At 38.9% G+C, this 12,861-nt stretch overlaps 2 protein-coding genes across 3 annotated transcripts in view; both read left to right on the forward strand.

Moving 5' to 3' along the window:
* The window catches only part of matk (megakaryocyte-associated tyrosine kinase), a 12,342-nt gene extending 7,720 nt beyond the window's left edge, over positions 1-4,622 (forward strand). For both annotated transcript variants that reach the window (XM_046048862.1, XM_046048863.1), the window contains exon 13: positions 3,798-4,622. In XM_046048862.1, coding sequence (XP_045904818.1) covers positions 3,798-4,019 — 222 coding nt within the window. In that variant the 3' untranslated portion in view covers positions 4,020-4,622. The remainder of the gene's footprint in view (positions 1-3,797) is intronic.
* Positions 1-12,861, forward strand: part of faf1 (Fas (TNFRSF6) associated factor 1) — a 1,021,784-nt gene that overhangs the window by 396,285 nt on the left and 612,638 nt on the right. The window lies entirely within an intron of this gene.

The following is a 12,861-nucleotide window of genomic DNA, read 5'->3' on the forward strand; positions in this document are numbered from 1 at the left end:
GTCTTTAGCAAGGATTTGAAAGTGTCAGGAGTTTGGGCATTTCTTATTTGAACAGGTAAAGTATTCCAAAGATTAGGAGCAGCTACTGAGAAGGCTCGGTCACCTTTAGTTTTTAACCTGGATCTGGGGACATCAAGGAGCATCTGATTGGATGACCTCAGTGCTTTGACCGGAGTGTGTACATGTAAAAGTTCTGATAAATAAGAAGGTGCCAACCCATTTAAAATTTTAAAAACAAGCAATAAAATCTTAAAATCAATCCTAAAGCGGACAGGAAGCCAGTGGAGCGAGGCTAAAACAGGGGTAATGTGCTCACGCTTTTTAGTTCCTGTTAGAAGTCGGGCTGCTGCATTCTGGACTAACTGTAACCGATGGAGAGATGACTGATCCACTCCAACATACAAAGAGTTACAGTAGTCGAGACGAGACGTTATAAATGCATGTATTACTCTTTCAAAGTCTTTGCGTGGTAGGTAGGGCTTGACGTTGGCCAACAGTCTCAGCTGAAAGAAACTGGCTTTTACTACAGAACTAATCTGTTTTTCAAACTTTCAAAGTCAAAGCACTGTCAAAGATCACACCTAGATTCTCGGTAAATGGACGACTATATGTTCCTAAAGTACCAAGAACATCTATACAAGCACTTAAATCCCCAGGTCGACTAACACAACAACCTCAGTCTTACTTTCATTCAGACAGAGAAAGTTCTGATTCAACCATATTTTAAGATCTCTCAGGCAGTTGAGCAAGGACTGAGTTGCAGCTTTGTCGTTAGATTTTACAGCTAAATAGATTTGTATGTCGTCTGCAAAGCAATGAAAGGAGATGTTGTGTTTTTTGAAAATGGACCCCAATGGCAGCATGTACAGTGAAAAAAGCATGTGGCCCAATATGGACCCTTGGGGGACCCCTCAAGAAAGAGGGGCAGCAGATGAAGAAAATTCACTGAGGTGAACAGAGAAACTTCTATCCGCCAGATATGATTGAAACCATTTGAGGGCTGTGCCGCTAATGCCGACACACTGTTTGAGTCGGGATAAGAGAATGGAGTGGTTAACCATATCAAAGGCAGCAGTCAAATCTAAAAGCACCAAAACAGCAGAGTTAGCAGCTAAAAGGAGATCATTAAAAACTCTTAAAAGGGCAGTTTCAGTACTGTGACGGGGCTTAAATCCAGACTGGAATTTTTCATAAATACTTAAATCATCTAAAAATGATTAAAGTTGATTAAAAACCACTCTCTCTAGGATTTTTGACAAAAAGGGGAGCTTAGAGATAGGTCTAAAATTAGAGAGGTCTGAAGTATCCAGATTGTTCTTTTTGAAATGCGGTTGCACAACTGCATGTTTGAAAGCAGCTGGAACACACCCTGAGCTGAGAGATGTATTAACTAAGGCGACAATGCTTAATCCAACAGCGTTAAAAACATCTTTCAAAAAGCGTGCAGGAATACTGTCAAGGGGGCAGTTTGCAGGACGTAGTTGCTTGACTATGTCAGAAAGAAGGTGGAATGTGACTGGCTCAAACTGCAGGAAGACAGCTGGGCTGACAGGGGGGACAGAGGGGTCACTGGTAAATGTAGTGGGTGAAAAGCTAAGACCGGCAATTTTGTCTATAAAATATTTCAGGAAGTTTTCACATAAAATTGTAGATGGCACAACACAGTCTGATTTGCGAGGGTTAACAAGAGAGTTAAAGACATGGAAAAGAACCTCAGGCCTCTAGCTGTTATTTGCTACTACATGGGATAAAAATTTAGTTTTAGCAGATTTTACTGCTCTCTGGTATTTAGATCCCGCAATATTGAGACTTGAAGTTTGTCCTTTTTCCACTTTCTCTCAGCTATTCTACAGGCATGTCTGAGAGAGCTGGTAGTGTCATTCAGCCAAGGCTCTGAAAGTGGTTTAGAGCGTTTTTCCCTCAGTGGAGCAACACAGTCCAATATCTCAGTGCAAGTACAATCAAATTGGTAGGTGAGTTCCTCAACACTGAGGTTGCAGCCATCGAGATTGTACAACAATGAGTTTTTAAAAGCAGCAGAAAACTGTGAGGCAGTTAAAGGGTTAATTGCACGCACATTGCGTGCCGGAGCACAGGTAGAAATCTCCAAACAGGGGAGAGCCACAGTAAATAAGACAGGTAGATGGTCTGAAATGCATGTGTCACTGTGAGGTTGCTGAGCAACTTTATCTTCTCATCTAACTCTGAACAAGCAAGCGAAAAGGTATTTTCCAAAATGCGTAACTATGCCTTTAAAGTTAATCAGACCAAATCAGTCTTCTGTCTGTGAGGCTGTGTGAACTCTGTGGAAGATTTGAAGCGCCTAATATTTACAATCTACTGCAGATTTGATCAATGTGACTTGACTATATAATTTGACAATTTGTTTATCAAACAACTGCATGACCACTCCATCTTCTCTTGTATCTCTCTTCATGCTCATGACTACCCTATGAGAACCCTATAAAGAATCTGCAAGATAACACTTGAGAATCACTTTCCTGAAACAGACAGGAAAGAGCATCAAGCTTATTGTGTAACTCTGTTTCCATATCATGTCAGGATTCACCTCTCTATCACGTAGTAAGTGTGTCACTGGAAAGCTGCTAGGCCTAGTGGTCAGATTTGTCACTAGGCCGTTATCTCAACGAATCGACTTACTGTGTCTGAGCAGGAAAGCACCTCAGGTCACTCAGATCACGGCAGTGCGTCAGTGAGGATAGAGGTTTAGCACAGAGAAGGAGCTCACAAAAATCTTTCCAGTGTTACTGCGTGATAGGACAACATGCAGATATAACCTTAGTGTTCTAAATAAGTAGTTAATCTACTTTATGAATGGTTTGTGCTGGTAAGAGGAGGAAGGTATTCTACATGTAGACATGACAGCAGGTGAGTGTAGCTGGTGCCAGGCCAGAACAGAGTGTGCAGAGGTTGACGTCACATCAAGGCCGAATTATGTTGACATTGTAATGGAAAGACTCTGGAAAGGAGGAAAAAATTCTACTTCTAATTCTACTCACACTAGTATCTCTCTGGTAATCCTTGCACTCTAACTATGGAGGTAATTTGTACCTTGGCTAGGGCTTCAGTGAGGAAAGCAGGATCATGCAGCATTAATTGAAAGGACAATTAGCACAGCGTAGCCTTGATGTCTCTCCTTTTAAATGCAGATTAGAGGGTGACACAGGAGTGGATTTTCACTTCTGTCCCACCCACTCCCACAAAAATACTCCTGTCCCATTCCAATGCTGGTAGAGTGACTCTCATCCCTACCTGTTCTTGATAATAATAATAATAAAAAATACCGTTTATATATATATTAGAACTCCACATTTACATATAAAAACGAATGATTCCCATCCTGCCTGCTCCTGCCTGTTGATTTTTTTATTCGTGTTCCATTCCCTGATGAACAGTGAAACTGATTCCCATTCCACAAGAGTCCCGTGACCCACAGGAGTCCTGAAAATATGTCAGCCTCTAATGCAGATTAACTCCTAATTACGGCCTCTTTAACATATACGCAGGTGAATTTATCTGGATCAAGTTCAGGTTCCTCTCAATTAAACTCTGCCTAGTAATTTGTTATCCGTTGGCAGAGAGAACAAGCTGAGATACCAACAGAAGAAGTACAAAGAGGGACTGTGTGTGATTATTTGTGCTTTCCAGATATGTTTGAGTTAATGCCGCCAGGTAAAATTTGTTTCAATTTGCAAACTAATGTCACCACACTTTCCACTCATCCCTCTTCATCCCCACTTGACCCGTCCTTCTTCCTCTCCCACTGCTGCTCCTAGTCTCTGCAGGAGGTGAAAGAGAAAGTGGAGCAGGGCTATCGCATGGAGGCTCCAGAGGACTGCCCCCCTGGTGTTTACTCCCTGATGAGGATTTGCTGGGAGCAGGAGCCACGCAAAAGACCTGCTTTCCACAAACTGAGAGAGAAACTTGAACGAGAAATGGCTAAAATCAGCCCAAGCCCTGGGTCCCAGCATCGGGATGGGATCAGGTCTGGATGCTGATCTTGGCTGGGAATCTTGAACTCACAAGGGTGGGAATAGAGTGCCGGCATATTGTCACCCCCTCCTGCATTGGTGCTGTTCTCGCACACATAACTGTTCCAACTGGATTCCTTTAACCTAACGGATGACAAGATGATCATTATGTTTCTCTGGTCATCATGTTATACCAATGAGAAAGTGTTTTAATGTTTTTTTGTAAACGGAATATACTAAACATTTATTTAAGGGGCTCCCCTTAAATAAATGTTTGAATGGGTGAATCAAACCAATAATGTGATCAGATTTTTTGCCAATCATGGATTGCCAGAGGATGAATCCAAATAACTTTTTACATTTAAAAATATGTTGAAATTGCTTTTGACTACAAAAAAAGGGATGGATCTGATTTCACTTTAAATCTCTCAGACGACAAACATTTAAAATCAACCCACAGAGCAATGCACAGGCACTATTTGTAGTCTGTAGTCTGTTGACACTATGCTTGTAGTAGCCTACTGCACCATACATACTGTAAGTCTGGTGATATTGTTTTTTTGTCAACATGGCCCATGTAGAGAAAAAAACAACAATGCATGAATCCCACTAATAAATATTGTCCATGTAGCTAGAACCCAATAACGTGTTCATCTGTATGCAGGGCTGGACTGGCAATCTAGCATACCAGGCAAATGCCCGGTGGACCGACGCACCTTTGAGGCCGGTGTAACTTAAATTATTTATGTTTTTTAAAACATAATAAACAACAATCGGCCCATAAAGCACGGACAGCGGCTTATTGGGTTATTTTCTATAGGCTACTGACACTATACTGACACATCTCTCACTAGCCCGCACACCCTCTGCTCTCTGTTTTTTGTGTTGCGGGCCAAAAAAAAACCAGATGCCGCCAAATGCGCGAAAATAACCGATATGTTTGCTACCGGGGCTGCGGTAGCTTCAACATCAGCTGCAGTATCCGTCATACAGCAGGCACAGGCACTAGAGGGAGTAAAGGAGAGCCGTGGCCACTGCCAGGTAGAGGAGGAGGCGTGTGTGACAAAGTGACAGAGCCAGAGACAGAGTGAGCAGGAGGAGAGTGGAGGTGAAGCGGTAAGCATGCAGTAGCTTAACCTGCAGGGAGGGAGCAGGCAGGTAGGGTCATTTACACTCTGGACGCTGGGGACGTGTACCCACCACTTTTTCTAAGCATTTGTTAAAAATATTCTCAAAAATAGCTATAAGAAAGGTTTACAATAAGAAAACCTGCAGTGCAATGTCAGTGTAGAAGAAAACTCTGCGTTATCCAAAAAAGGAACTTAATAATAATAAGGTACTGATTACTGTATTTTATATATATGTGTATATATATATATATATATATAGGCCAATATAAATATTCTGAATTGTCATATTCTGAATTTTGTGCTTCCTTTAAGAAAATGTCTCCAGAAGGCAGGAAATTAAGTGTTTAATGCTCAAAATCTTCTGGGGGAGGAACTCCAGACCCCCAATCAAACATTTTTTTCAATATATATTTCTCCTACTTAGGCCTATTAAAATATATTCTTGTCTTGTAGTCATGCCCACCAATCTTGCGCAATGTCACGTCTCAGTGTTTCGTAACACCCCTAATCTGACCCCATAAATGGAAGGATGGTGTATGGGTGAGGGGTGTCCATCAGATTTTGGTGGGCCGCCTCGGCCAAAAATGCCAAGGCCAATTTTTTTGTCCCAGTCCATCCCTGATCTGTACCACAGACATCCTGTTATCCAGAACCATAAAAACACATCCATGGCCCAGACCTTTTCACTGGTTGACATTGTAATGAACATGGTAGTTTATTTTGACTTACTTAAAGGTGGGGTAAGCGATTCTAACCCAGTACACGTCTTGAAACAAAATCTGGTGTTTATACACAGTCCTGGCTCTGTAAATGAGAAACAAACAAAGTGGCTTGGACCAAGCCTCACAACACTGTTCCAGCCATGATTTACGTGTCAGATAATGTTACATGTCTTGCCCAGAGACATTCAGCTTACTTTCTAGTTCACCATGCTGTTGTTGTGGCATTAGCTATAGTCGCAGGAGAATTGTGAGTATCGCTGTCTGGTGCTGGTGTGCTGGCTCTGGAGCTGTCAGCAGCAGCAACTGTAGCAACAGTTTGCTAACCCACAACTTAGCTAACGTTAGTTACATTACTTGCTGTGTCATTGTTCGCTCCATATCATGTTATTGTCATGGTATTGGATTTCTCCAGAATTGCTTACCCCACCTTTAACTTCAGAGCACAGCTGTTTTAGTAAACTGGCACTTAAAAAAAGAAGCTTTACATTTAAAGATTTGTTTGTGCCACAGGAAGTTTTTAATAGGTTTTGTTAATGCTAGCAAATATACAGAACATGGCCAGTCTCATCTTTAAACAGTATTGTGAAGCTGGATGATGAGTAGTAGTAGTAGTAGTAGTACTTGGCAGTACAGGCCCAAGCTTTAAGTTTGTATCGCCTGAATAACATAAAATGTGTCTGAATGTCGATCCAGTCAGTCTGGTAAGAGTAGCTGGGATTTTGTGTCTGTTACCATATGAATATGGCACCTGTATGATCAAAAATCTGCTGTTTTACAAAGAAGAATAAATACAGATATTTAATGTCAGGGAGAGATGTCAGAAAAAGATTAAACGTGTATAGAAGGCAGAAAAGAGGAGGAAAAATGTTTATCCTGGATTTAATCACAGATCACCCAAATCTGCTTGCATCCCAGCATTAATGCCTAGCAATATGGACGCAGGGATTAATATGACAAAATTTACTGTTAGTGCCGGTTTACAGTAAGTAAAAAATTTTACTTGTAAGATTCAGCATTTAGGTTGTATGCCGAGAAAATTGGGTGGGTTTGACACAAACCCTAAGGTCTTTGGGTAATTCCCCTACAGCACGGTAGCGTTTTCAATTTTATGAAGGCTGGAAGTCAAAGATGAACTATTTTTGAGATTTTGTCCATCACACACTCCACTGGTCAGCCATGTTGGGGCGGACTTTGATTCAATTCATTGAAATTTAATTTGTTTTGTAAGACTAAATCTACGGGCAAACAGCATTTATTACTGCTTTCTCTTCTGTGTTTATAAGGATATTGAGAGTGACTTTGCATTGTCCACCGTCCTCTTGGGATTTTTGCAGGTACAGAATGTTTTCTGCTTTCCAAATCTTGAGGGGAAAGGGATTTTGGACTGCAGATTATTATTTTATATAGTTACAAATTCTATTTATTAAAGCATATGTATCGCATTCATCTCACCGTATGTGATTGTCAGCTGTTTTTTAATAAGAATGCAATAAAATGTTTCTCTCTGATAAGAATAATACACTTTAAGTTCAAAATGCACCCGAAGATGAAGCCTCTGTTTTTGGCTTGTTGTCATGTCACAAGACCAAATTAAAGTTGTCATTTGATTTAAGTCTACGTAAGCCTGGTATTTGTCACTGTCCCAGGAGATGGACCCAATTGAGACTTGATCCTCCGTCTCTTGTTATAATATACAGAGCGAGCGAGGTCGTCTGCGATTTGTTCAATCTGCTCTGTGTTCTCCTGAAGCTCTCTAATGGGATGAGCAGCAATTTTCTACACAAGGATTTATAAAGGAGCCAAATGTAAAAAAAAAAATAATAATAAAAGATTTGCCATCTTTGACGGAGATGAGTTAAACATTATTGTGAGTGATTTTCAGATTTTTTTTATGAATATCAGCAGTTGTGTCTTTACTGTTGATGCACTGATAGCAGGAAAACACTTTCGTCCTGCAGTCCATATGTTAATGGTTGAGCTCTTTTTTGACTTTTTTCTCTTAGAGTGTAATGCCATTTAAGGTGTGCTTTCAAGTAATACGTTAGGAGCTAATCTGCTATCTGGATTGACAGATAATGAGCTGTCAGCTGTTGCTTTCAGCATTTACAAACTCCAACACAGTAGACATGAAATGAAACACTATGCTGTTAAATGTTGACTCTCACCTTTATTTTGTGTGTGTGTTAACATGTATAAATTGTAACACTTCTTACATATAATGTAGTAATTATTATGGGACAAATTAATTAATTAATGTAATTGGATACATTAATATCACCTTAAAGTCCTCATATTTAATAATTGGTTGTTAATCCCTTGGCTGAAGTCTATGACATGTAGACATAAGTAGACACTCTTTCCTGGTGATGTTTGGCCAGGCCTGTACTGCAGCCACCCTAAATTTATTACTTGTTTTGGAGGCTATTTAACTTTAGTCTGGTCTCATATGTCTACACCTTTTAAATATTTCTTCTGGTTTTCCAGCCTCATGTTGGCCTCCTCAGTGGAGCAACAAACAAGAGCAGACTCCAAATGCAACTGTCACACCAAGAATCAACTCCTTTCAAGACCTTTTATTAATTTACAGTAATGATGAAATGAAGAAACAGTTGAGCAGATAACCATCCAATTACAGTTGCTTGTTTAAATGTGGATGTGAATATCTTCAAATTAAAACCTAAAGCACTTTCACCTCTTTTCTTTCATATCCTATTTGCTTACACATGCATGTAAACAGCGGCTTTCTATTCTCTGTATTTATTGCTCGCTGACCATACATTTCTATTTAAGATTAATGTTCGAAATGCTTTCTAACAATGTTTCTTCCAGTCCCAGTGGAGCTTATCTTGATTTGCCTAAAATCGCACTCTCTAACTCTCTCTCTGCATTTGGTTCACTTTGAGTTGGGTCCAGGGCCGGACTGGGTCAAAAAATTGGCCCTGGCATTTTTGGCCCGGTCGGACACCCCTCACCAATACACCATCCCTCCATTTAATGGTTTAGATTAGGAATTAGGGGCTACTATTTGGAAAAAAAATATTTATTGACGAAATTTACGATAGGGAGGTCTGGGGTTCCTCCCCCAGAAGATTTTGAGCATGAAACGCTAAATTTCCTGCTTTCTGGAGACATGTTCTGCACCAAGGAAGCACAAAATTCAGGTGGCGGGTGACAATTCAGAGTATAAAAATATAATAGAATGCAGTAATCAGTAGCTTGTTATTGTTTTTACCTTAAGTTACTTTTTATGGACAACACACAGTTTTCTTCTGTATTTACATTGCATTGCAAATAAACCTTTTTCATAGTATTTTTATTTGTTAATTAACATTTCTTGGTTCAAGCTATTTTTCAGAACATTTTTAGCAAATGCTTTCAAAAAGTGGTGGGTAGCCTACATGTCCCCAGTGTAAATGACCCTCACTCCCTGCTCCCACCCTACCATAGACTGTATAGCTACTCCATGCTTACCGCTTCACCTCCGGTCTGCTCCTGCTCACTTTTTCACTCAGCCCTGTCACTTTGTCACTAGCTAACACACACCTCCTCCTCTGCCTGGCAGTGGTCACTGCTCTCATTTACTCCTTCAAGTGCCTGTGCCTGCACTACGCAGCTGATGTTAAAACTACTGCAGCCCCGGTAGCAAGCGATTATTTTCGTGCATTTGGCGGTATGCCAGATTACCAGTCCAGCCGTGGTTGGGTCTTTACAACAGTAACTGACAAATCCTGCTCTGTATACCTTTAAGTATTATAGATTGTGGTCACTTCAGAGGGTGTGGGGTGAAGAGCAAAGGAGCCCTCTAGCTTTCCAAGCCAATTTAGTAGGTATTAGACAAAAGCTCTTCCAAGAAAACTGTCATCTGACCACCTGTTCATCCCTGTAGAGCTGCTATAGTCAGCTTCAGAAACATACCCATCAAAGCAAGATCCCCACCCTGTGAACCTGACTGATTGGTGCTTATTTAAAGGGAAATGCTATTTTGTTTGGTCTTTGTAAGCCTGAATGTTTTTTCCCTTATTAGTGTTGGTCATGATACATTTTATTCACCACATCTGTTTAGAGATCTAGCAAGAACAATGTCAAACACGGCAAGAAATGCAAACCTCCGAAAGATTTTTTTTAAATTGGAAACTGTACATTTACTCAAGTACTTTGTATTTCTATTTTATGTTATACTTCTCACTATATTTCAGACTATGACTTGTTAACTTCTCAGATGTTTTTATTTAAATAACTGTTTGCAGCCCAGGGAGGTCAAATTATCCATTATTTCATTAAAAGAAAGCATTGATTATGACATATTAATACATATTTGAGTAGCAGAATTGTATTTTTCTTCTTTCCTACCACATAAATTATCTCACAACTCCCCGGATTAATCTTGTGACCCTTTGACGAATCTTTTCATTGTTGTATTGGTACTTTTACTTTTTACTTGCTTAATAATTACAGCACTTTGAATAAAAATAAATTGAATAAAAAATTTTTACATCATGCCACAGAATCCACCTCTTCAGTAGACAAGAAACTTCAGTAAGGGAAGTTAATTGCACCTTGATGTAAATTATCCATCGTCTGCTCTCTCAATTTAACACTTATTAAGAAGCACAATAAGTAAGCACACATGCTTTGTTAGTTTAACTGGGGCAAGTAGTTGATTGGTGCAAGCCATTTGGATCAATAGTCTGGCCACGAGTCAGTGGGTTTTCTGTCTACTGAAAATACCATAAGAGCTGTGTGAAGTATGTTTAGCCTTCAGAACAGTCTGTACAGTAAGTAAGTAGGTCTGGCTCAGCACAGTCCATTTGTGTCATGGATTGGTGTTAAAACACTGGCCATGCTTCTTCATGTGTGGAATTACATCTCCAAATAGGGAGAGTAAATGAGCTTTTCACATAATGATCACAGTCTGTTTTTATTGGTAGTATTTCGAACTCTGACATTGTCTCTTAAGCATATTTTCTCTTGACTGGTCCTAGTCATCATGTAGTTGTTCCTATGGACACGATCGCTATTCAGGTTGAAACAATTTAGACTAAATATGTGAAATGGATATCTGAAATGGACTTCAGATGAAAATTAGTCTGTATTGCTAAATCTGGCTCATTTACATTTGGGCATTGTCCTTATGTTTATTAATGTGCACTGTCCCCTTTTAAATAAAGACATAAATATCTTAAAGAAAAACTGTGAAGCTCAAACTGTGCCAGGGCAAAAATAAAATCAAGTGAGATTCAATTTGTGAACAAAAACGGATGCAATGCTGCTGACGGTCATTATATCAGTTAAGGCAGGTCAAAACGATCTTAACATCTTTCTTCTGTGTGTGCAAGGTGGAAGCTTATCCTGCTGGGGGGGCAGCTGTAATTTAATTATGGAAATAAGGTTAAGAGCAGCCTTCTGTGTCTTGGTCAGTCTGACATTAGACATTAGAGGGAATTTCAGGACAGGTTGACTGACTGGAAGTTTCATAATAATAATAATAATAATAAAAATATTAATTAATTTCTAATACTTGTTATTTGGTGTGCACACAAATACCTTTAGTCTGACTGTAATTTACTTTCATTAAAAGATATACATGGTGCCACCTGCAGGGATAGGCATTTATGGAATCAGAGTCAGATCAGTCTCACTATTAATGAACGCACACAGAGGTATTCTCATATGTATTTCAGGATTTATATATAAATGGCTCTCCACAGTAAATATACTGTAAAAATAGTAAACAAATACGAATCATTGTATATAAAATAAATTATTATTAAGTACATAAATCGTTTTTTAGTATTTGCATTTTCATTTATTATTTATTTATTTATTTCAAGCAAAATAGTGTGACAACAGAAAAGATACACAATAATAATAACTTATACACTTATGCTTGAAATGGAGTGGGAAGAAGTAAAACTTATTAAACCCCACCCCAGTCTATCAAAGAATTTATACATACAAAAAATAGCTGCTTCCTTCATCAATAATCTCAAAGAAAAAATATTAATAATTAAAAAAAAAATAATAATAATAATAATACCTCATTTAGAAACAGTGGATGCACATGTAAAAACCACACATTCATACCATACATACTAATAATATACAAATATTTCCACAGGTAACAATGCTTATCAAATACCAACAATGGTAGACGAAATACCACAAGGGTACATAACAATGATTATCAAATACCAACAATGGTAGATGGAATACCACAAGAGTACATAATGACGAACAACTACCAACAATGGTAGACGAAATACCACAAGGGTAAATAAATGACAACTAATCCAACAATCTACACAACATGAATACAATCAAACCTCATTGTCATTGTAATGGAACCAGACCTTTCGTTTGTAAAGACGTTTGAAATTGTGAATGCCTTGACACTGCTTTAATTCAAGCCCCAGATCATTCCACAAAGTAACCCCACAAATAGACATAGAATAACTCCTCCTGGTGGAACTCGCCATTGGTACCGCAAAGTTTCCAAATCCTCTCAAACTGTATGACTGCTCCTTATGAGAAAACATATTTTGAATGTTCACAGGTAATAAATAGTGATACGCTTTGAACATGAACTGTGCATTATAAAATTTTACAAGATCCTGCATTTTTAATAGCTTTGATTTGAGAAAGAGAGGATTTGTGTGTTCAAAATAGGTGGCCTTGTGTATAATTTGTATAGCTCTTTTCTGTAGCAAAAAAAGTGACTGTATTACATTTTTGTAATTATTGCCCCATACCTCTATACAGTAGGTTAGATATGGCTGTATTAAAGCACAATACAGGGTATGGAGTGCATTGATGTCAAGGATATGCTTAACTCTACTTATTATGGCAAGGCTTTTGGAGACTTTTGTTGTTATATATCTGATGTGGGCATTCCAACTTAGCTTGTTGTCTATTGTTACACCTAAAAATTTTATTTCCTGAACATTTTCAATGTGTACTCCGTCTATGTCAACCAGTTTCTGCGAATCAGCTTGATACTTTCCAAAAAACATCACTTTG

The sequence above is a fragment of the Micropterus dolomieu genome, linkage group LG05 (assembly GCF_021292245.1).
Source record: "Micropterus dolomieu isolate WLL.071019.BEF.003 ecotype Adirondacks linkage group LG05, ASM2129224v1, whole genome shotgun sequence".
Classification (NCBI taxonomy): Eukaryota; Metazoa; Chordata; class Actinopteri; order Centrarchiformes; family Centrarchidae; genus Micropterus; species Micropterus dolomieu.